The sequence below is a fragment of the Trichoderma harzianum genome (genome assembly GCF_003025095.1).
Source record: "Trichoderma harzianum CBS 226.95 unplaced genomic scaffold M431scaffold_3, whole genome shotgun sequence".
Taxonomy (NCBI): Eukaryota; Fungi; Ascomycota; class Sordariomycetes; order Hypocreales; family Hypocreaceae; genus Trichoderma; species Trichoderma harzianum.
Genome location: NW_020209251.1, coordinates 3,023,427 through 3,046,801, shown reverse-complemented (window position 1 = coordinate 3,046,801; position 23,375 = coordinate 3,023,427). Strand labels below are relative to the sequence as shown.

The 23,375-nt window shown below is 43.9% G+C and overlaps 7 protein-coding genes across 7 annotated transcripts; 3 read left to right on the top strand and 4 right to left on the bottom strand.

Moving 5' to 3' along the window:
* Nucleotides 1-2,844: 2,844 nt before the first annotated feature.
* On the bottom strand, nt 2,845-3,253 carry M431DRAFT_517912 (hypothetical protein). The gene is made up of 2 exons (XM_024920350.1): nt 3,208-3,253; nt 2,845-3,140 (listed from the first exon to the last, which is right to left on the bottom strand). Exons 1-2 carry the CDS (start codon nt 3,217-3,219, stop codon nt 2,976-2,978), a joined length of 177 nt encoding a protein of 58 aa, XP_024778042.1. The 5' UTR covers nt 3,220-3,253; the 3' UTR covers nt 2,845-2,975.
* Nucleotides 3,254-3,373: 120 nt separating this feature from the next.
* Nucleotides 3,374-3,872, bottom strand: M431DRAFT_492583 (hypothetical protein; the record flags this gene model as incomplete). The annotated part of the gene is made up of 2 exons (XM_024917016.1): nt 3,374-3,679; nt 3,744-3,872. The coding sequence occupies 2 exons, from the start codon at nt 3,870-3,872 to the stop codon at nt 3,374-3,376; spliced, it is 435 nt and encodes a 144-aa protein (XP_024778041.1).
* Nucleotides 3,873-5,373: 1,501 nt separating this feature from the next.
* On the bottom strand, nt 5,374-6,990 carry M431DRAFT_3339 (hypothetical protein; the record flags this gene model as incomplete). Its single annotated transcript, XM_024914373.1, has 3 exons — nt 5,374-6,100; nt 6,159-6,795; nt 6,855-6,990. The coding sequence occupies 3 exons, from the start codon at nt 6,988-6,990 to the stop codon at nt 5,374-5,376; spliced, it is 1,500 nt and encodes a 499-aa protein (XP_024778040.1).
* A 2,242-nt stretch (nt 6,991-9,232) lies between these two features.
* M431DRAFT_363132 (hypothetical protein) lies at nt 9,233-10,164 on the top strand. Its single transcript, XM_024914581.1, has 2 exons — nt 9,233-9,337; nt 9,447-10,164. The coding sequence occupies exon 2, from the start codon at nt 9,698-9,700 to the stop codon at nt 10,091-10,093; it is 396 nt and encodes a 131-aa protein (XP_024778039.1). The 5' UTR covers nt 9,233-9,337; nt 9,447-9,697; the 3' UTR covers nt 10,094-10,164.
* A 507-nt stretch (nt 10,165-10,671) lies between these two features.
* Nucleotides 10,672-13,946, top strand: M431DRAFT_505877 (glycosyltransferase family 4 protein). Its single transcript, XM_024918707.1, has 8 exons — nt 10,672-11,075; nt 11,210-11,595; nt 11,665-11,945; nt 12,015-12,474; nt 12,532-12,641; nt 12,701-12,765; nt 12,846-12,907; nt 12,965-13,946. The coding sequence occupies exons 1-8, from the start codon at nt 10,968-10,970 to the stop codon at nt 13,548-13,550; spliced, it is 2,058 nt and encodes a 685-aa protein (XP_024778038.1). The 5' UTR covers nt 10,672-10,967; the 3' UTR covers nt 13,551-13,946.
* A 639-nt stretch (nt 13,947-14,585) lies between these two features.
* M431DRAFT_529078 (hypothetical protein) lies at nt 14,586-16,362 on the top strand. The gene is made up of 3 exons (XM_024920755.1): nt 14,586-14,823; nt 14,906-15,330; nt 15,395-16,362. Exons 1-3 carry the CDS (start codon nt 14,711-14,713, stop codon nt 16,189-16,191), a joined length of 1,335 nt encoding a protein of 444 aa, XP_024778037.1. The 5' UTR covers nt 14,586-14,710; the 3' UTR covers nt 16,192-16,362.
* Nucleotides 16,296-23,134, bottom strand: M431DRAFT_549063 (hypothetical protein). The gene is made up of 4 exons (XM_024921276.1): nt 19,457-23,134; nt 19,292-19,393; nt 18,951-19,207; nt 16,296-18,871 (listed from the first exon to the last, which is right to left on the bottom strand). The coding sequence occupies exons 1-4, from the start codon at nt 23,064-23,066 to the stop codon at nt 16,400-16,402; spliced, it is 6,441 nt and encodes a 2,146-aa protein (XP_024778036.1). The 5' UTR covers nt 23,067-23,134; the 3' UTR covers nt 16,296-16,399.
* Nucleotides 23,135-23,375: the final 241 nt, after the last annotated feature.

Below are 23,375 nucleotides of genomic sequence, written 5' to 3'. Positions count from 1 at the left end.
GTACTTAGCAGATGTCTAGACTACTTTTAAGAAATCCCGGAAGTAAAAGTATAAATACTAGAAAAGAATTAGTATAGCGACCTAGTAATTTAATTAATTAACACTATATACTAAATCGAAATAGATAATCTAATTATTAACGATATAAAGGAATACGTTAAGAACTAGGAGAATGAATAATACCCAGAAGGTATTTCTATAGATACTGGATACCTGATATTAAATAGACTTATCTAGGTACTAGAAGACTTACAAAGCAAAGTAGTAAAATCAGTTTATATATATAAGCTCAACGGACACTGTAAAATTAGAAAAACTATATAACAAATTACATAATACTTTAAATTTAAAGGTATTAAAAAATAAGTATAAAAGGTTATATTAGAATATATAATATACAGATAAGCTAAGGTATTATACTATCTTCCTTACGGAAAACTATAACCCTTACCGGTTCCAATTAGAAATTAGGAATTAATAACGTTTAACTACATTATAAAGCTTCCACCTTCAAAAGAACCTATAACTAATAACACTTAGGATAGCATCTTTGTAGTAGTCGACCGACTCTCGAAAATAGCCTACTTTATCCCAGTAACAGAGAAAAGCTCTACAGAAGACCTAGCTTATGTCTTTTTCCAACACATCTACGCAAACCATAGACTGCTAAATAAGATTATCTCCGATAGAGGATTAACGTTTATATTAAAATTTTAGCAATTACTTATAGCATAAATTAAACTAAAATATAAAGCTAGTATAGCTTACTACCTACAGACAGATAGATAAACAGAATGAATTAACTAAATTATTAAGATATACTTATAATACTACATTAACTTTAACTAAGACAATTAAGTAAAATACTTACCAACCGCCTAAGCATCCTATAATAGTACGCTAGTAAAATCTATAAACTACTTACCATTTTACGCAAACTACGGGTTCAAACTAGATCTATATTAACCACCTATTAAAGGAGAAAATACTAGTAAAGCTATTATTATAGCTAACAAACTTAAGGAACTGCACTAAGAATTATAAGTATAACTCAAATTTGTTAAAGAAAGAATAGCTAAATTCGCAGATATTAAAAAGATTAGAGGATTAACCTTTAAGGAGGGAGACATAGTCTACCTACTTTAATACTTACGAAACGATAAACAGCTAAATATTAAAATAAACAGGCTAAGTAACAAACTTAATTTTAAAAAACTTAGACTTTATAAAGTCACGAAGAAAATTAAACCTATTAATTATAAAATAGATCTTCTACTTACCCTAGGAAAATAAGGAAGAACTATATATCTGAATTTTTATATTTTACTACTGGAAAAAGCATTAGTAAATAAAGAAATAGGTGAAGTTATATAGGACGAAATTATTATTTAAGGTAAAGAACTCGAATACGAGGTTAAGAAGCTTGAAATAATAAGATTTAATAAAAATACCTAATAAACTAAATACCTGGTGAAATAGAAAGGCTATAATAAAATAGAAAAATTATAGTAAACTATTAAGGACCTTAAATACTTAAAAGACCTTATAAATAACTTCCATTGAAGTTTAGGTCTAGCAAAGAAGGGTCAAAAGCGTTCTAATTAATAGCGTTAATTGTAGAACCTGTAATTACGGGATTAGTTAGATTAGGTAATAATAATATAGCCTAAAGAGCAGCCTCCGCCTTACGCTCCTTCTTTTCCAACTGCTCTAGCTTTGCTAAATTATTAATACCCTAAGATACCGCATGCGCTGCCTTTTTAGACTATTTCTTACGTTATTTCCGAAAATAAACAACTTTAGCTATAAGATTTATAATTTCCTCTTTAATAGCTTTAACCTTATTATCGAGCTAATTGCACCAACGGGAAATATATAATAATTATTAAGGTATAAAAAATACCTTATAATAAGATTTATAATCCTCGACATACTTTAAGCAGCAACTTAAGTTAACCTCAAAAGCTAAATACTAAGATCCCTTCTTTTTATAATAAAAGCAGGGTTTTATCTTAATAGATTGCGATAATATAGAAGCAGTAAGTACTATACTTTTATTAAGTTTCTTCTTCTTTCCTTTTATATTAGCTAAGTTAGTAGATTTTTAAATGCGGAAAGTTATTTTAGCAACAAGCAGGTAACAGAAATAAGAAGAACACCTATAAGTGGGAGGTGTAGATACTTATATACTAGATTACCTAGTCTTAGGGGTAAGACTAATAGGAGGGGGAGAATTGTGTTATAACCCGGCTCTTATAGTTGCGACAAGGGGCCTATAGAGTAGGTACTCCTGGATTAACGTTAGACCGCGTAGCTAATTAGGAAGCAGTTAACAAAAATCGGCGTTAATTTTAATTAACGCAGGAACGAATTAATTAAGATTATAAGCAATTCTACTTAACTCCAGAACATACAACTAAATATATAAGTTTATTTTATATTACTTATTAGATTACTTAGATAGCCAGTTGTTATTACAGCGTTTATAATATAATTAGATTAGAACATAGACATCTACTCTTATTTGTATTACTAGCTGGTGATAAGATTGCCCGTTACCGACCTAATCGCTCCGCCAACATAAACCATAGAACCACTCTAAGGTTTATCCCTTGGAAACAGCTAACCTATAGTGCCTATAGGTACCAGTTCGTCACATTAGAGCCAAACTCTGGCTTCTAATTGTCTGCAGCGTCACTTGCCTGCAGAGTGTATCTATCAACTAATGGCTCGTAGAGTGAGCCGTTTATAATTTCTTCTTGTATAAGTTCGGATCACAAAATGTATTTTTCGAACTAGAAGATGAAGTTTTTGTAATCACCATTAAGTATAGGGTCATATTGTGAATAGGCAAAAGAGTAGTAAATAGACAAGGAAAGGCGCTGCCGCCACTAAACGCTCAAAGAATATGAAGGTATGTGATCCCACAAATCAGGATGATAAAGGCATTTCGCGTAGCGATAGGTAAACCGTCCTCAGTTCCCCTTTGAGTCGTCGAATAAATGTTTGTATGATTCGCGACTGGTTATTCTTCCCCACCATGCACTCAGATGAGGCCGAGAGTCTAATAAGGTTGGATAGACGGTTCTAACCAGATGGTGCATGTACGGGACAAAGAACAGATCGACCACCGTCAATTTCTAAATATCATTAGCTTTCTTTCTCATCGTTTTCTTGGAGGGGAAGGTTCTCAAGCCTGTCACTTACGTCTCCTGCCATGAATTGTTGAGCCGTAAGTCTCTTGTTCAACAAGTCAACGACTCGCTCAAGGCTTTCTCGAAGGAGCTTGCATTTTTCAACATCAGTCTCACCGTTAAACCACGACCTATCACCATTAAAAAATGGTTAGTAAAAAATGAACTTAAATTTTTTCCTATTGAATCGGTAGTGTGGGGTGTTCAGAAAGAACATACGGCTTAAACAGCTCTTCAAATACTAGTTGATTTGCGCAGGCATCGAAGGATGCAAGTTCAATTGACGCTGCCTCTTCGAACTTGGCAACTGCAACAACGTTTGTTGGATCAGGGAGCAGTGAAGCAGACGCATCACTGCTACCGTACGCTTGCGCTAGATATCTTGCAATAGCGCGTGATTCGGTCAGCATCAATGGAGGATCGTATGTTTCGTCCCGGATAAATGGCACAGCGCCGAAAGGATTGAGTTCCAAAATTTCTGGACGCTGAAAATTGTCAGTGAATGATGTAATCACACATATTCTTTCTGGTTGTAATCCTATGTCATACCTTATGTTCAAACTTGGAAATATCAACCTCTCTGATATCCTTGATCTGGAGTCCAAGTTCGTGGATAGTAAGGAGCAGGCGCTGTGGGCAAGGCACCCTAGAATCAGTGAAGAGAGTAATCTGAGACATCGTGGCGTCGTATGGCGTCTTTTTGCTATGCGGGCATTTATTTCGCGTTGGTGTTACGAAGAGTTCAATTACTGACAAACAGGACGCTCATTTATATTTGTGTCTAAGATTCACACGTAATTGATTAAGATGCCTGAATTAAAGGACTGCCCATCTTGTTGCCAACCTTTTCTGTGTTCGTATGCAGTACGTAGGCAGATCGGGTTGACGTACAATCACTATCCCTGAATAGCTTCGCCGAACTCGCGTCTCCACACACAGGCTATAACTCCCCAGCTCTTCTATCGCCAGCCTCATTGAAACAGGCTACTATATTACGTTCGCATGTCGCGAGCACAGTGCTCTTGTAGCTCTAGTCTCCTGATAGTTTGAGGGATATCTACTCCGTACTGTATGGATTCAACACTAGTAGTTTACACCTGGAGGCCTAATGTTGTAGTGTAACCTTCTATTGGTGGAAGTTGGTTGGATAACATAGCTCGATTCAGTATCATATTCCGCGACTATCAACTGAACAGCCTAAATAATTCAGAGACACAAGGACATGGCGGCTTTTTTTTTTTTCTTTTTTTCTTTTTTTTGAATAGCAATTATAATTAATATAGTGGACTTGGGGACTTTCGATCTGTCGGTTTTGATCTTGATCTAAAGCACACCGCAGTAGAAGCCGAAGAAACATCTTGTTTCCGCAGAAACAGTCTCGCATCATTCTTGTACTGGTTGCGATTCCAAATAAGCTAGCTTACTGGAATTTAAGGCTTATGCTATATAATATGAGGATGAATTAATTGACGAAAAGCTCCACGTATAGACATTATGCGAGAAGTAGACTATGTGACTGCCGCAGAGGCACACGCGAGAAGAGATAGAACGTAGTGGAGGCTGGACTTGCCGTTTTAATTGTCCCTTGGTGTCTACTGTCTCTTGGTCGATTAAGTAGACAAAATGACCATTCGTTCGTAGATGCCCATCTCTTTGTTGCTCTTGAAGATATTGTATTCACAAGACGCAGGTCTTACGGAAATCTGGTGCGAAGAGTGTCTGCGCTTCATGGTTACTAATGACAATTCAATTTGTATTTACATTACTCTATAGAGATTTACATCACTAATTACATGAAGCATAGTTTAGAAACCAAATTCATTGAACAGTAGATGTCTTCCAATGGTGGCGCATGCCCCCTTCTTGAATTAGCCCGTGCGCGATAGATGATCAGAACGTCGAGAGCCTGAGGTCATATTTGATACTGACTTCTGGCTAGTTTTGAGAACACTCTTGCCTGTATTTCTTGCTGGAGACGGGGATAATAAGCCTGGCAATGGCAATGCTCCAAGCGGGAGATTTTGTTACTTCTCGGGGCTGGAAGTTACAAAAATCAGGTTCAATTGTCATCATAAATACACGTGGTGGAATTGAGTGCGATGCATTCGTTCCCATTGTAAGCCGATGATTAGTGAGATTGAGGCGCTTTATTTATTTTCTATGTCATTTCTAAAGCATACTATTGCTGGACAACAAATTGCTGGTTGTGAGACTTGAAGAGCTTCGAGCTATCCAACAGCGTTCCGGTTGATGACTGATAGAAATCAACTTGCAAGTTCTGCTCATCCAAGAAGCGAATAGTTGCATAACTGAAATCATCTGCGTAGGCAAATGCAGTGTACGAAGGTTCAGTACCGATGGCCGAGAGGCCCTCGATGTTACCGGCACCACCAGCGACGATATACATCGGCGCCTTCGGGTTAGTCATACCGGCAACATCAGCAGTACCATTGAATACTGGGAAAAACCTCTGAGAATTGTGCACATGACCAAAGACTCCTAGATCAACTCCGTATTTGTAGAACAGGCCTTCAAAAGCTGTCTGGCATGGTGCGCAGCCCGAGCCTCCGGTTGAGTACCATGGTCGATGACCCGCGACAATAAGCCATGGCGTAACGCTGCGATCGACAGAGGCAAGGTCTGCCTCAAGAAATTGCAGCTGCTGGTTGGGAGCACCGAACGGTCCACCGTTGAGGCCGGCAGAGCCATCTGGGCCGTCCGGAGCATCAGCAAAGTCTGTTTCAGTGTCGATCATGACAATATGCGCCATGCCATATTCGAAAGAAAACCAGAACGGAGGATTGGCAAGCTGCTGTGCTTTGTTTGCATTAATCTTCGCGGTGTTGTTTGCTGAAGTTGAGGTAAAGACAGTGGGCATAGTCTTGCCAAATCGATTGATGAAGTCGCTTAGTCACGAATAGTCAGTATCACAGTATCAGACAGAAGACACATGTTGCAAAATACCTGAAATTGCGCTGTCCGGCACTGCAGAGCCCTGTGGTGTGCGGGATCTCCTGGCAAGCAGCTTCGTGGTTGCCCGGGCTGGCCATATAAGGCTTGCGGCCAGAAATAGGAGCAAGTTGGGCGTAAAACTGCTCCAGAATCGCTTGGTACGCATTCTTTCCATCAAAAATGTTCTTGGGTGTCTCAATCCAATCATCAGCATAGGCCAGATCTCCGGGATGAATGACAAATTCATAGTCGTCGACTGTTTGAGCCAGGCGTTGAATGGTCGTGTGATTTAACGAAGGATCGATGCTTGGGATAGTATCACGCTTTGTTTGGTCATTTTGGATGGTATATCCATCGGGACCAACGACGCCCAAGTCAATAATAGCGTTGATGGAGAACGGAGTTTTATCTCCAGCGACACGGGGGCTGAAGAAGTGATCCACGCTTGAGTTGGTTGAGACGATCTTATAGTAGTATGTTGTTGCCGGTGATAAGTTATTAAGAGTTACCACGTTTGACCAAGTGCGTGATGATTCATATGTAATAGAGCTTTGCGAGCAGGTTTGCTGTGTCAAAGATGTGGCAGAGTTGCCATATGAGACGCAAGGCTGGGTGAGCTGCTTATATGTGTTCCAGGCAATTGATACGCCTAGGCAAGATGTATCAGTATGAATGTAGATTTGATCTGCTACGTCGATTCAAACGTACTGTTGGGCCCGTTGACGGCGATTCGTTGTTGCACTGGTGTTGTCAAGTCGGCTGGGATAGCAGGGTAGCTTGCCGCAGCAAAAGCGCCGGCTACCAGAACTGGCAGAACTTTTACTGAACTGTAGGCCGACACCATTTTAACTTTAGTAGTTGGTGTTCAACTAAAGTAATAATTGATGATGATGATATATATGGGCTATTGATCATAAGAAGTAGATGCAGGTTCGTTAGCAAAGGCTCAGCACCTATATATATTTGATCAAGACAAGCACGCTCGATTCGTAGTTGCTGTATCCCATGGTACTTTTGTCATTATTAATTCCTCAATGGCCATAGGATGATCAAGAAATTGCTATATATAGCGTGTTGAACGCAGTCAAGTGGAAGCGGACGACAGCTATGCAGTAGCCACCTGTGTGATCATGTTCATTGTGCCTCGGTTCCCTGCGACATGGTTAGGGCTCTAAGTACCTCAACTCTCTGCGAATATCGTATGCTTTAGAAGTATCGCGTGCTAGAAATTAGTACTATAGAACCATGTCACACTGACCCCACGGCCCCTGTAACCTCGCACTCGTCTAGCAATATATATGTCTGCATGCACAATGCTATATACCGTAATATGCCCGTAGATCCCTACATTTCATCTGGATCGTAGACGAGGCGAATATGCTATGAGAATGAGATCTTTCCACTCGTGGGGCGACCGTGTGATGCTATTGGTGAAGGCATTCAATCGGAAAAAACGGCTCAATCTAGATTTCCGCTTCGTTCTGCTTGGGCGCCTTATTAGTGAGGTGATCTTCGGTAATTGATTTGGCTAGACTTGCCCGTCTAAATAACGCACTGGCATTTGAGAGAGGTGCTGGGGCTGGGAAAAGTTGCGATTCGGTTGTTACGGTGCTGATAATTCATTTTTTCTCTCTCTCTCTCTTAACCTCGGCGTTGTTTGTCTAGGTAGCTCTAGTGTCGCTCTAAGACACAGACTGCAGGTGCATATTTACGTAGCGACAGCTTCTTCATTATATCAAGTAATAGAGAATATTTTTCCGTTTACCTACCAATGAAACGTTTCTTTTCAGCTACTTTCAATGCCGTGCATCCGCTACACTGCGAACGAAAGATATCCGTCCGCGGCTTTTTGCGCAGGCGTTGCAAATGCAAAAAGGTCATCACCGCAACGCAATGCTGAATGAACTTGAATGAGAGACTTCTCTGTACATCACCGAATTTTAAAATGGCCGCCCCATTTCGTCACTGATTCTCAAGTAACTGTTCATGTACTTATACAACTTGCAATGAACCTAAAATATATAATACACCAGAGGTCTGAGCGCCACTTATTAATGCCAGAGTGAAGTATCTACAACCGGTCATGTCCTTAGGTTTCTCAAGTCATCTACAGCGGTACAATTGAAGGGGATCGAAGGAAAAAGAGGAAGTACTTGATAAGATTAGGGCCGAGAGGGCGATTACATCGAGATGCTCACTCGGGTGTTTCGGGTCTAAGCGGCGAGAGAAATCTCCGCAGGACAAAAAAAGAAGAAGAATCCATCAGGTTCAGGTTACAAATTGGGAATGGGGGTGAAAGAAGACGTGCGTCTAGTGCATAAGATACATCTAGTAAGTTATGGAGGATCAATTGTCTTTTTCCACCTCATATATAACCGCTATCTATTCATCGCGATTTCTACTTTCACGGAGTTATTTACTATGGCTAGTGATCATACTTCACAACATGCCCTTGATCCTCAATCCTGATATTCATGTCTTAGGCTTTACCAGTTATGCCATTTGTGGGGTTTAACCTCTCAAAGTCTTCATTAGCAAGCCTTCTTGCTATGTCGGGCAACACCAACAGCATGCTGGATAGCCGTACAGCTCTACATGAACCAACTCACTGGGCGTGGCTGCCGAATAGTGCGTCTCTTCGCGGTTTTGAGGATTGGTTCGCCGCAGACAAAGAACACTATAAAGCTTTAGAAGATCCATTGAAACCCTCGAATCTCGATGATGATTTACTTCCGCCTCTACGTGGAAATCTAGGCAACGTCCCTATCCGACACATGTGTTAATTAAGCTTGAGAGTACGCGGAAAGATGTCTTTCCTTTGAATAGAGACGGCTTTATATGGGAGCGTCTTGTTCAATCGTTCAAGAACTCGTCCTTGCCATTCGAGGCGCAGAAGACTTTATCATCGCTTACTTCAACCGCAAAACATCTCACGGGAGACTTCAATGACGGCTTTGGCCGTGAAACTAGCACACCACGCGGTGGCCTCAATGCGATTCATGCATTCACCATGAGCACCTACACATTGAACAGCTTAGTGGGGACTCACTGCAGCATAAGTCCACTGGCTGCCGACTTCAATGTTGATACAGATCATCACATCTACCAACCGTGCTTACCCCATATTTTGAGGCGTTGAATCAATTGTGGAAGACAGATTTTATGTAGTCTGTAACAATGAGATATGACAAGTAGGATCGTCCTATGCCAAAGATTGGATTTGCCAATCCACTCGGCTTATGGGAGTTGAAAGACGAGGCGGCCAAACTTGGTCCAGTCAATCTAACTGATGTTAATTAGTACGGCATTGCCTGAAGTTGCCATAGAAGATAACCTACGAGATGTTTGCGCATCGGCGGAGAAGAATAACGAGAGGGTCTTCTTGTCTCATCTAACGAGCTCAACCCATCACGACTTTGTCATTCCGACAGACGAATAATATGTTTTATTGGCAGGCGATACAGATCACGACGACTTATCCCATTATTTAAACGCAGTGGGCTACTGAGACCAAATCTCTCTCGCTCTCTGAAGCTCGCGTAGCTCATGATATGGTCCAAAATTACGAGGGTCAATCTCTCTTGCGACCGTTGCAGAAATTCTCAAAAAGAACTGGACAAGGAGGCTGGCAGCTTACGGTTAGGAACCCAGGTGGCTCAACAATTGCAGTTAGGGATGCTCGTCAGCCAAACTGGAGATTGATTGTCCCTGTATTTGGCAACTACGAATGGAGATTCACCGATCTGGAAACTGACCCCCATGAGCAAGCTCTGCTGCTATCATATGACTATAAAGCCAATTTGCGAAGCGTGGAGGCAAAATTTGGATCATCAGATGCGGCTATGTGGGTGGAAGAAGCCGCTGCCGTTACCCGTGGGTGGACTGACGACAACTACAAGCGCTGGCGGTACACGGCACGATCCACCTGTATTCAGACGATACATTGAGTGTATGAGCCTTGGTGGGCTCTTGGGAAGTTGACGGTGTAAGATGCATTCGTACTTATGCAAATGTGAAATTAGATCCTAAAAACTACATCAATGTAAGTTCAAATACTAATGTAAATACATTCAAAGTACTAGTATCTTTGGTGGTGCGATAATAGCCGTCTAGCATGATGGTATGTGCATCACATGTTGCAGATGCATAGCCTCCGTGCCTCGGGCCTGCTTGCACATGCCAAGCTTGCCACAGCCAGCTGTTTCGATTTACATATGGAGTATATACAATTGTATCCCACGATAGTGACACTGTAAAGTATTGCAGTAGTAGACAACAATTTGTTCGATCATCTATTGTGGCGCTGTCCCGAGCGATAAAGTTCATCACCTCGTTAGGGCTTTTATCTCGCCTTCAAACATATAGATGTGGCTCTAAAAGAGCTTATTTTTGAAAGCCTGGAGGCATCCGCACATACTTGAATGTTTGATGTCATAATGATGTCACCTCGAGATCTCGTACCTTTGTGTAGGAATCTCTCGACACAGTACGCGATCTCATCGCACCATCTCCAGATGCTCAGCTGCGACAATCCACGCCACGCAATCATTCATATCCTATAGAAGCTAGCCATTAAATTCGGAGATTCGGGTATAAATACGCACTTCATCCCAGAATTGACTTTGATCTTTTTGGCTTGCTTGTTTTGGCTGAACCTGCATGAACACAATACGCCTGGACAGAGGTCTCCGAAACTAGCCTCACGTCGTACTTAGCCATCGTATAATTTATCATATATCATATTTATAAGCCCAACGATATTTGCATTTGGAAACATTCGTTTTTATATCAGAAAGAAACAATAAAACACAAAACATCAAGATGAGTGACGCGTCTAATCAAGAGTTTCACGTCAGCGCTTCGCTTCGTCGCAAGTCGCAAGCGGAAAAACTGGTCGAGAAAGAAGGATGTTTCGGCCTTAGCCTGACTGTCAGTCTCCGCCGTGAGCTTCATGTTATCTATTTCGAAGGGCGTCCAAAAGAATATTTGATACAAAAAAAAGATTTGCCAAGAAAAAGGAGGGAACCAGAACAATTCTTCAGTAGCTAACCTGATTCTCTTAGCCCGTATTCATTGGAATTTCGGCCACATCATCCGGGTACAAAGAGTACTTGGTTTCCTTTGCTGTTCGTGATGCTACTTACCTACTCGATTTTGCGATTAAAAAGATTTCACCACCAGAAGGCTCAAATGGTCGCGATTTCATTGCCGACTACATTATCAAGTCAATCAGGTGGTACGAGCATACAACTTTCGTTAAAGTCGTAGGCGCTGGCCTTCCCCGTGCGTTGCAGACGACGAGCCCAACACTTTGCTCTCGTCTTTGGCTGGAACTGGACATTGTTCCTCTTGTTATTCAGCAGCCTCATGAACATACAGAGAGGATAAGTCTCTGGCTTACCAAACGAGTGGACGAACAAGCTGATTCAATGGCACGAAAATGCATCATGTAAGCTATGATACCTGGTTCATGAGTCAGCCATATAAATGTGGTCGTATAAGTGATTGACTGTCCTAGGAACTTTGGTCCTTCGTTGGCACCTCTTTTACAAGTTGCCTGGCGCGGTATTGTAGAAGTTGATGCATCATTTCAAGCGCCGCTCATCTCGGTCGAGGATTACAAGACCACATGCAATTCCGCGACTTGGGAGGCAGTGATGCATTATACAAAAAATTTACGAAAGCATAAGACCAAGATTGCTTTCTTCAGCAGCACTCCTCAAGGTGGCGGCGTTGCATTGATGAGACACGCTCTCGTGAGATTTTCTCGTGCGTTGGGAGTAGATCTCCGCTGGTACGGTACGTTGTTCATTCCCTCAAGAACCAAGATTCGTTACGCGCATCCGGATACGAATTAAAGAATTGTAGTTCCAAAACCTCACCCGGGAGTGTTTCGAATCACCAAAAATATCCACAATACGCTGCAAGGGGTGAGCGAGGATGGTAAATACATCTCTGCGGACGAAAAGAACGCGATAGTGGACTGGATTACCGACAACGGCAAACGGTATTGGTTCTCAAACGATGGACCATTGTGCCGACCAGATAAAGGCGGCGCTGATATCATAATTATTGACGATCCTCAAATGCCTTGTCTCATTCCGCAAATCAAGAAACTTACACCATCGCGGCCAGTGTTTTACCGATCACATATCCAGATTCGAACCGACTTGATCAAAGTCGCTGGCTCTCCTCAAGCAGATATCTGGGACTTCCTCTGGCAAAATATCAAGCAAGCCGACTTATTCATTAGCCACCCGATTCCTTCTTTTGTGCCCCATAATGTGCCGAGGGAGAAGGTGCTGTATATGCCTGCAACGACCGATTGGTATGTATTTCATGTCACGGATAAAGGAAGACTGTCATACTAATACTCATATAATAGGCTGGATGGCTTAAATAAGCCGATGGAAATTTGGGATACTGGATACTACGGCCATCTGTACAACGTCAAATGCCGTTCAGAACGAATGACAGAGTTGCAATGGCCAAGAAGTGAGTAAATGCAGCGTTCATCCAAGAGATACCTTCACCATATGCTAAACCCACCCTAGGGAGATATATCATCCAAGTATCCCGCTTCGATCCCGCCAAGGGACTGCCAACAGTTGTTGTTGCTGTTAGTATGACCAATAGCATATGCTGTCTCCAGCTTTTAATATTTTCTTGAGCTAACAAGGCCCGTCTGTGGCATTTTAGTACGCTTGCTTCCGAGAGCAGCTCGAAAAGCATGGTGGCGTCGCCATCCCCCAGCTCGTCATGTCAGTTTCCCCGTTTTGTATGTTTCATACATAAACACTAACTTTATCCGAACAAAGATGCGGCAATGCGTCCGTTGATGACCCCGATGGTATTGCCATTTACGATCAAATAATGACGCAGTTAGAAACAAAATATCCCCACATCATGGGCGACGTGAGCGTCATGCGCTTAGATCCATGTGATCAGCTATTGAACTGTCTTATGGCAAATGCCCATGTTGTCCTACAGCTTTCCACATACGAAGGTTTCGAAGTCAAGGTCTCTGAGGCACTCCATGCGGGTCGCCCTGTCATTGCTACATATGCTGGCGGGATACCCCTTCAGATCAAAGATAAAATCGACGGCTTCCTCGTTGAGCCGGGTGATTGGAAAGCAGTCGCTGGTCATTTGATGGAGTTGTTTACAGATCTCAAACTACACGATCGAATGTCACAAGCCGCCAAAACTGGCGTTTCGGACGAAGTTTCGACTGTTGGAAATGCGTTATCGTGGTATTATCTGGCCATGAAATGGGCGCAGAAAGGGCCTAAGCTTGAACTGATGGGAAATGAACAATGGGTTAATGATATGGCTCGAAGCGAAGCTGGTCAGCCATATACGGAAGGCGAAAATCGCTTACCACGCAGCTTCACTCAGTTGTAGTCACGCAGTATACGCAACATTGGAATTGCTACTTTCACTTTAGCGAACCTGCACACTTAGGTAACAGACATGACGCGAGGTGATTGAGTATGCTTAATGGCAACATTAGCACTATTCACAATGTCCGTGAATTGTTCAACGGTATTGTAATCCCCTTTCATGTTGCTTGTGTCAATCGCGCATCTCGATCTCGACTATTTAGACAAGATGGCGACCAGAAAACGAATTGAAGGTGGCTACTCTGCTTGGACCACAAAGGCGGAAAGGTGAGTGTGTTGTATTATGTAGAGTGAATGCTGTATGACGGAAAGTGAATGTTAAATGATAGAAAGTGAATGAAGGCGTGACTATGTAGTCATCAATAGGGTCTAGTTTTGAACGTTATGTACATCATCCAGTCACTTTTTATCCACTATATATTCTGTTGTATCAAATGCTAGATCTTAGGTCAAAAGTACATGTATGCTGCGTCCGATGAGATGAAGGAGTGCATCATTTTCCCTAATTGGTAGATTTTACCTAATTGGTAGAGTGGCAACTTCGTGTCCGGAACTCGGGCAAGATACGAGATTTGTGCTTGAGGTACATGTACTTGAAACGACTCCGGCATCCGAATATATGCATAGGTATTTATACCCCCCAACTTCTCATAGTCTCAGCGGCACGGTAATCTCGATTTCGAATATTCTTATTATTTATTGAGCAGCTCTGCAGTTACTCGGCTTCTTGTTAGCATCCGAGGACAATGACCGTAATCTTCGACCGGTATTCTTCCAGTGTTACCATTCCCCCTTCCGCTTTATCTCACAAGATTCCTAAGGTGCCAAGATGCCCGGACATCTCGCCCGGTCAGCACATGCATCTTTCTCACGTAATTCCTTCGAGATAGACACAGTATTACAGTATTACATACGTATCGCTCCATAGGAATGCATAAATCGATGCAACATTACCCCCACCTACTCGCCGATACCCCTGTGCAAGAAGTGAATGTCCAACCAACGCTGGTCAAGGCAGCCTTCGTAAGCACTGACAGTTGGAGGGACACGAAAAGTCCCCGAGCGCGAATTTCATCAAACACTCTACCTCGAGCGCGTTAAGAGGTGCTCCCGGATTGATGACCTCTGCCACTACGCTGGCATGACCATTGAGATATAATAATGGAAGTCTCAGCAAGCCAGCAGCGCAGGCGACTTCGGTCTGCCTGCGATGTCTGTCATGCGTCCAAAGTTCGATGCTCAGGAGGCCAGCCGTGCAAAAAGTGCTGCAACTCGTACGTAAGAGAACCGAAAGCCCGCGATAACGGGATTCCAAGGGCGCAAGCAAAGATTGGCCATGAATAACCTCATATCTAGCAATCTTCCATGTACATATAGTTACATGGCAAAATTGGGGAAGCCAAAAGGCAGCCGGAATAAAAGAACGCTCGAAAGGCTAGGCCTCGCAATCGCCGGCGGCGCAAATTCCACCATCAATGCGTGTATTCAAGCCTCAGCAAACAACGCATTTCAAGGCGACTGGCCAATAATGCTAAACACTCACCAAGACGAACAGGAGAAAGACATGCCAGCAACAACAACAATATCGCCACCGTCTGACGCCAATGCTTCTATACCCACAACCTTATCCATCACAGCACCTTCATGCACCGCATGCACACCCGTCATAAATGATCCCACTCCCGATCTAAGCATGGAGCTGAGCAGTATATTGGATTTTGAAATGCCACTATTCTTCTCTTCGCAATCTCCGACTGGTAAAGATCCTCAATTCGTGCCAGGTAAGAGCCTTCTATTTCTGGTTGGAGGTAGTTTGCCAGCAATCGTGTGTAATAACTGGTATAGATTTCCTTGATATCTTATTTACTAGCAATCCTAACACCGATATCCCGTCCAATGGCCCAGACGGCGACTCAGGTGTAGGGCGTCGATCGCGGATTGGCAGCTATGAAGTGGCAGCAAATGGGTCTCCGCCGTCGTTGATGCAGCCCAGTAACTCGAACTCGAACTCGAATTCTCCTAATTCTCCTCATGAGGTTCATAAAAGGCCTAAGCAATTTCCACCTATAAGAGGCGAGCAGAGACAGACGGTATCGTCACTGTCTAATTGCATTTGCCTGAAGATGCTCACCGGAATGCAATGCTCTCTCAGTGGCATTGAGCGCAAGCAAGGGAATCGGCGTCTCGACATTATATTGTCTATGGCCACAATGATTCTTGACTGCTCAAGCCGTGCTCTTGCGTGCGACCCCTGCTGGTTAGACAGCCAGGTTCTTTTCCTGATCATGGTCTTGTTGCAGACTGTTTTTAACTGGGCCATCATCAATTGCAACAATGCGAGAAGTCGGGACGCTCATAAGCCGCCTTCTATCAACTTTGGCACATGGAATGTGTCCGAGGAAGAAGGCACTGCGGTGAAACTGTTGCTAGTAAATCGCATTATGGCAAAGAGCAAGTCTACTGTGAACATAGTCCGTCAGCGTATTGACAGCATCTCATCGACGGAGACCGAGAGTCGTTATCAGCCTATAGATTCCCAAATCTTGTATGTAACCTTGAAGCGAGTGGCAGATGCCCTAGCTGAGGTCCGAAGGCATGGAAAGGAAATGGGTACATGTTATGACGGGGAGTCTACAATCTGATTTCACCGTTCTTATTATAAATGTTACATGTTGCTATGTCTAGGTACCTTGATCCACGGGGTAGCCTACTCATGTTATAGAGGTGGTAACATTTGACAGATAGCGAACCATATTTTCTCTGATTAATAGATAGAATCTCTGTTTGGAGAGTCAAAAATTGTCCGTTGCGCCCACTCTAAATCTCACTCTCAATGTTGTACGATCTACTTTACTGGAACATCCAGGCAATCTCTCCTAGAGAAGGCGCTCTAAGTATATCGCACAAATCTCCACGTAACCCTTTCTCACCTAATAAATAGTGAAGCCGGAGTGCTGTTATAGATGTTCCTCCCAGGTCATACAGTGTCGTCTCGGGTGTAATGCCCTCTGTATGAATGCCTAGTGCCTCAGAAAAAGCCTTGCGAACCTCGTTAACCCTCCTGTGGTAAGATAACATAGCTTCCAATGGATTATAGTCCTTCAATGGTCCAAATGAGGAAAGAATTTCAGCTGGTGCCGAGCCAGATATAAGGCCCTTGAAGACGGTCGGAATGAAGGACACAATCGCTGCCATTTGCGGTGGAGACAGAACGGCAGCATTGTACTCGATGCCGCAGTGTAGTCCATCATCCTGCTCGCTAAACTCTAGCTGCAATGTGAACTTGGTTCCTCGCGCTCGAATGCGATTGCTGGAAACTTGAGCACCACGTATCTTGAGGGAGTGTTCCAGTGCGTCGGACTGCCAGTGATAAATCACCACAACATCAAAGAGAGATCTTCGATCCTTTGCCAATTGTAAAATTTCAGAATAAGGCATCTGGTTTTCAACCGAAAGGTTAACTTCCGACACAATATCGTTAATGAGCATACTAGAGTCTGCCATGTTATTATCATCGAGTTTTATGCGCACTGGTAGCCTGTCGAGAAGGAGACCCATAATGTTCGCCGCCCCAGGCTCGTCTCGATTCATATATGGAATTCCAAATACAATGTCGCTATTACCGAACACTAAGAAAAGTGTGATTGCGGCCGCAGCTAGGGCCATACGCTGCGAAAATCCCTTGCCATCCGTAGTTGGGATGAGGATGGATTCATAACCAGGTATCTCATGACCCGGCCGCCCAAGTTCACGTTTGCTTAATAACGGAACTGTCTCTATTCTTCTAACACGATCGTTCCAAAACTCTCGCTTCGCCAATTTTGTTAGCGTTGCAGGCAGAAAACTGTTCTTTTGAAGCCACTGCGTCCATTCGATGTAGGTGCCCTTGTGCGTATTTTCATCATCACCTTGCCCATTGCAAACAGCGGCATCAGCTGCTGCTAGGTATTTTTGGCTAATTGATTGTAGCAAAAGGGCCAGTGATGCCTTATCTGTAATGATGTGATGCGTTATAAGTGAGAGCGACGTCTTTGTCGTAGCATGCTTATCTTTCTCCGTACAGATAACCGCCCTAGTAAGTTGGTCATGAGCCAGATCAAAAGGTTTATCGATCAGGGCTTGTAGGTCCTTGGAATCTATAGATCGCCCTGAGAAGACCGAAGGTGGAGTAACTTTATCGCTGACGAGTCGGTATATGGACCCTTCTTTGAGGACATAGCGCGCTCGAAGAATTGGGTTCTCATGAATTACAGAGATCAAACATGCCTTCAGCAGTTCAAGGTTGACATCACCTTTAATGATGAATTGGAATGCTGTGTTGAAAAGCGACTTCGTGTTCGACATGGTGTGCCATAAATAGAACTCCTCTTCGAGTTGCGACGGTATTTGGGCCGCCATTATACTTGGCGGTGCGGACAGAGTGGATAGGAACGACTTGAATGTAGTAATTCCATCTTCTAGTTCATCAAGAGCTGCAAATCGATCGATTTCCTTTGCAAGATTCGATAGGACTGTTTCTCTGATGAGAAGTAGTACCGGAGTGTGATGACCCGTTCGCTCAGCGATTAACCGAGCTGCCTTGATAGCTAATAGAGAGTTTCCACCAATAGCCAAGAAATCATCATCTCGGGAAATTTTCCGTTCATTATCATGATCTTGGAAGTCGAGAACTTTTCTCCAGATTTCTGCTATCATCTTTTCTGTCGGCGTTGACGGTGCATCTCCTTGGTCCAGGTTTTCAGTAGCCAACTCCCGAAGAGCTTTGCGGTCAATTTTGAGATTAGACGACTGTGGCAAGGATTCTATCGCTATTACTTGGGCAGGACAAGCGTAGGCGGGTAGGAGTTTCTTGACCATTCGTCCAGCTGATAAAACATCAACGGTACTTGGCGTGACAAAGGCGACAAGACGGACACGGTCGACGACAATTGCAACAGCGCTTTGTATGGAGGAATCAGCACGCAGAAAAGCGCGTTCGACTTCTTCCATTTCAATTCGGAATCCCCGCAATTTTACCTGGTTGTCAATTCGTCCCACGTAGACCACTTTCATGTCTTGTGTCCAATAACCGAGATCTCCTGTCTTATACATGACTTTGCCAGGAGAGAAAGGGTTTGGAACAAATGAATTTGAAGTTTCGGATTGAAGATTCCAGTATCCGTCAGTAATTTGTTCTCCGGAGATGTAAATCTCTCCTGTGACTCCAAGTGGAACTAAACACCGGTGATGGTCTAATAGGTAGATATCCAGATGGGGGACTGCTCTTCCGATGGTGACTTGCTCTCCAGGGCGAAGCTCAGTTCGAGTCGAGATAGGTCCACACTTTCACCAGCAACCAGCAGTGTCAGTCGACTCTCTCATAAGTCCATCTACATATGTCTAAAGATTGACTGTGACTCACCTCGCTCGGTCCGTAAAAATTGAACAAGCGCTTATGTGACCACCTATCTGCGAGGCTCTGGGGAACAGGTTCTCCGGCAAGACCAATCGTTTCGAGGTTGGGGAATTCTTCTGGCGACATAGCTGCTAGCAGTGATGGGGTAGAATAGGTTGCATCTACACGCTTGAGGTGCCCCAGAGGATCACTGGGGTCTTTCAAAACTAGTGTCCCACCATAACAGAGTGATCCAAATAACTCAACGAGCACTACATCGAAGCCTGTTCAACAAAAGGGTGAGTAAATAAACGTCAGAGATATTTTTTTGCTGTATGAAATATATAAATGAAACGTGTTTCACTCACCGAGAGCGTAAACCTGAGCATGTCGGCGGCCAGGACCAGAGAACATTCGGTTTAGATCATCGTTGATGACCATAAGAATACTGTGGTTATGCAAAGCAACGCCTATAGTAGAAGTCAACGTCGTGTTCAAGGAATTGAATGCAAACAGTGGACAGGTCATTATACCTTTCGGAACACCGGTGCTTCCTGAAGTGAAAACAAGATAGATGACATCTTTCGGCTTTGAAATAGTGTCAGGTGAGACTGAAGGCGTGTTGCGCGACGCGAGAAACTCGTCAGAAACTATGGTACGATTTCCTTGAAAGTCCCGAAGCACCCGCGCGCAATCTTGGTTTGCGGCGATAAAAATGGTGGCACCGCTTTGTTGGATAATGACTTCAATCCGTGCTGCTGGAAGACTAACATCAATGGGACAGCATATACAGCCCGCTTTGAGAGCAGACAGAATAGCTATAACCCAGTGGATGGATCCATCGGTAAGAATACCAACGACACCTCCAGGTTTCGTTATGGATCGGAGATGGTTGGCCAGCTTGTTAGCAGATTCATCCAACTCTCGATAAGTCATTGAACCATAGGTCGACTCCAAAGCTGTTAAACCTGGCCACTTCGCTGCAGCAGCTTCAAAAGCATCTTTAACTGTATCGTATCCTTGATAGTCGCTTCCTCGCTCTTGTTCCAATGGACTTAAAAGCATCTTTCTCTCTTCTTCCAGAATTATACGGTTTCTAACTTGCTGTATTTGACTATTGCCGCAGTCGAGTAACCCCTCGATCGCACGCTTAAAATGGTTCAGAAGGCCAACGATACTCTGCTCGGTATATAGCGCGCCATCGTACAGAATGCGGGCCCGAAGACTGCCATCGCTTTCATCCTCAAGCAGCAGAGTTATGCCGAATTCCATCATGTCTTCTCGTTCAATTTTCCATGCCTCTGGGATTGCCTCGCAAGATCCCGACTGCGACGGAAGATCGTACTCCACGACCACAATTGTCTGGAAAGCATTGGCTATTCTTTCGGATGGCATTCTGGCCAGAGCATTATCAGCACACCACTGGAACTCGAGCATCCGTAGGAGCTGACTCTGAGCTTCTGAAAGTATGTCAGCCACGGATTGGCTTTCTTTGAACTCGAGGGAAAATGGGCATGTGTTGAGCAGAGGCCCGACGACTCGATCGGCTCCCGCTGCATCGATATTCCTTCCAGAAAACACCACACCAAAAGCCAGTCGGTCAGAAAAGCTATAATTTGATAACACCAATCCCCATGCTGTATATATTGTGGTCGCTGGTGTAATACGTCGAAGGCGAGCTTTGGCTTCAAGTTCTTTCGATCCAAATCCAAGGTTGACTTGCAGGCTCTTGGACCATTCAGCCACTGGAACATTGGCCGATGGTTTCGGTAGCCTCAGCTTCGGTTGCGCCAATCTGTCTGCTAAGCATTTTTCCCAAAATTCATTGCCTTGAGGGTCTTGCTGCAGCCGCTTTTGAGTCAGGGCAATATTGATGAATTGCGGAGGCTCTGAGAGCGGCTTGCCATCCAATGCTAGACGGAGCTCTTCTAATATGATACTGAATGACCAACCATCCACTAAACTATGGTGCACCAGAGCCAAGAAAGTAGAAGCAACATTGGGAACTGTGATCAAGCGATAGGCTGAAATAGGGATAAATGTATCTCCATCTTCCAAGTATGAGATCCTCTTGCGCAATTCTTGGGAGCGAGTCCGAATCACAGGTTCTAGCTGATCGCGAGTTGTTTCCTCATTTTGCCAGTCAAGCTCAAGCTTCTGTCGTACATGTTGTGTTTGATCTTTGAGATTGAAGGCTGTGCGAAAGATCGAATGTCTCTCAATGACTTGGTGCCACGCGGATTGGAGTGTTTCCCCACTGAATTCATTGCCTGAAGGTGGGAGAGTCATACGCAATAGCATATAACTCGTAGCAGGGTTTCTAAGTCCCGTTCGAATCATCTTGGTCTGAAGGGACGTCATGGGTCCTGAAGCTAGAGCCGGTTTAGGGTCTGAAATGTCATCTACTTCTTCGGTACCATCAAATGTTAACATAGCATCATGAATAGCAGATAGATTTGGTAGATCAAAAAGCGGTCCAAGTCGCATGTGGAATCCTTTTGTACGCAGAAAAGATAGCACTTTCAGTCCTGCCAAGGAATTTCCTCCTAATTCAGCAAAAGAACAATTGTCAGTGATCTCCGATGGCGGTAGAGATATGGCAAAAGAAAGCGCGGCTTTCAGTATATCCATTTTTGAGCCATGATTGGACACATTATGTAGTAGATTGTCGCTACCCAGCAGCGCTTGTAGGGCACGGTTATCGATTTTATCATTTGCAGTAAGTGGAAGGATTTCCACTGGACGGATAAGATCTGGGATAATGAAGGAATCGTATTTCTCAGTCAAGGTCTTCCGCAACACGACCCCATCAATATCTTCAGGTGTTACAAAGGCCACAAGGCGTCCTTGATGCATAAAAGCTGTAGCCGCCATAACCTTCGGGTGACTGCATAACATGGGAATCACTTGTCCATCAAGACTCACAAGGAATCCACGGTTCTTGACAATGTTGTCCTTGCGTCCGGCAAATTCTAGCCCGTGGTCCGTCAATCGCGCAAAATCCCCAGTGCGATATATCCTCTCCCCTTGCCAGTACACAAATTTTTCAGCTGTGAGTAGTTCATTCTCATAGTATCCTCTGGCTAGGCCTGGTCCAGCAATGCAAATCTCTCCGTAGTGAGACTCAACTTGCCCATCAAGTAACATCACACGGCTGTTTGACATTGGACGCCCCAAAGTGATTGGCTTATCAGGGTAAAGTCGAGACACCAGACACGCAAAAGTAGTTTCCGTAGGCCCATAAAAGTTGTATATGGGAGAAGTCGGCAAAGATGCTGCCCACTTGCGAACCAGTGAAGTGGGTGCTGCTTCCCCTCCAATCATGATGGCTCGCAGATTGGAGTAGCTCGCCGGATCCTGAATTGTAGCCAACACTGAAGGCGTACATGCCATGATTGTACAGAATGTCGCAGTGTACAAGAAATCGGCCGGAGTGGCAATCTTCAGCTCCGCGCCATTACACAATGCCGACACGGTAACAGCCGTGCAAGCATCAAAAGCGGGAGAAAAGATTAAAATAACGATATCAGCTGGAGACGAGCTCAAGTTGAACGGCGTTATCTCTCCCCCTTGTTGGACATAATTTAGGACTGAACTGTGAGGAATCATGACCCCCTTTGGTGTAGAGGTTGTGCCCGATGTAAAAATTATAAAGGCAAGGTCACTGGGATCAATTCGTTTCCAGGGGCGATCCAGTTCGTTGTCCCAGTGTCGCTCGATGGTCGGTGCAAAGGCACACTCGATTTCTTTCAGCGAAATCTCCTCATATCCATGATATTCCTCTGTGCTGGTATTCAAAAGGACACGCGCGGATACTCGCTCCAGCGTTGAGTGGATGCGATCTTTGCTCCAGGATTCCACATCGATGGGCACGTACAAAGCGCCTGTTTTAAGAACGCCTAGGAAGCAAATTACCATTTCGGGGCTTCTCTGAGCCATGACAGGAATTTTATCGCCGGGCTTGACTCCTTTCTGCAATAAAAGCCATGCAATATGAGATGTAGCATTGTCAAGCTCGGCGTATGTGATCTTTCGTTCACCAAAAGAAATGGCAACATGGTCAGGCTGTTTCTGTGACCATTCTTCAATGAGATCGCATATCGTTCTAGGCTCTTTGCGAGCTCTTTCAGCGGCAATCGCCATCTTTGAACTCCTCTTTGGCGCCAGTGTGGCAATTGACGAGGCAAAGAGTTTTATGACCAAAGTGAGAGGTGTTATCGGAATCGGAGAGAGGCTAGACGTATTCTGTTATCCCAGCCACGAATAGTAACCGTTCATGTCTTGTAGTCGAATTTTCCAGTTATTGTTGAGAGATGTTTGTAGAGGATCCAAGCTCATGTCATGATGATATATTTGTAGGAAAGAAAATGGAAAACACATGTAAGCTGACTTGCCGTTGTCTTGCTCTCTACAAGCGCTGAGCTTACAGCATCAAACTTATTTGCCGACACC

Excerpts from the sequence above, each read along its gene's own strand:
- M431DRAFT_529078 (XM_024920755.1), top strand. The coding sequence starts at position 14,711 with ATGGAAGTCTCAGCAAGCCAGCAGCGCAGGCGACTTCGGTCTGCCTGC. Across the intron at positions 14,824-14,905 it reads TGCAAAAAGTGCTGCAACTC|CAATCTTCCATGTACATATA; the intron begins GTACGTAAGAGA and ends CCTCATATCTAG. Across the intron at positions 15,331-15,394 it reads AGATCCTCAATTCGTGCCAG|ATTTCCTTGATATCTTATTT; the intron begins GTAAGAGCCTTC and ends TAACTGGTATAG.
- M431DRAFT_549063 (XM_024921276.1), bottom strand. The coding sequence starts at position 23,066 with ATGGCGATTGCCGCTGAAAGAGCTCGCAAAGAGCCTAGAACGATATGC. Across the intron at positions 19,394-19,456 it reads AAGCACCGGTGTTCCGAAAG|GCGTTGCTTTGCATAACCAC; the intron begins GTATAATGACCT and ends CTTCTACTATAG. Across the intron at positions 18,872-18,950 it reads ATTTTTACGGACCGAGCGAG|TGTGGACCTATCTCGACTCG; the intron begins GTGAGTCACAGT and ends TGCTGGTGAAAG.
- M431DRAFT_363132 (XM_024914581.1), top strand. The coding sequence starts at position 9,698 with ATGGTCCAAAATTACGAGGGTCAATCTCTCTTGCGACCGTTGCAGAAA.
- M431DRAFT_505877 (XM_024918707.1), top strand. The coding sequence starts at position 10,968 with ATGAGTGACGCGTCTAATCAAGAGTTTCACGTCAGCGCTTCGCTTCGT. Across the intron at positions 11,946-12,014 it reads AGTAGATCTCCGCTGGTACG|TTCCAAAACCTCACCCGGGA; the intron begins GTACGTTGTTCA and ends AAAGAATTGTAG. Across the intron at positions 12,475-12,531 it reads ATGCCTGCAACGACCGATTG|GCTGGATGGCTTAAATAAGC; the intron begins GTATGTATTTCA and ends CTCATATAATAG.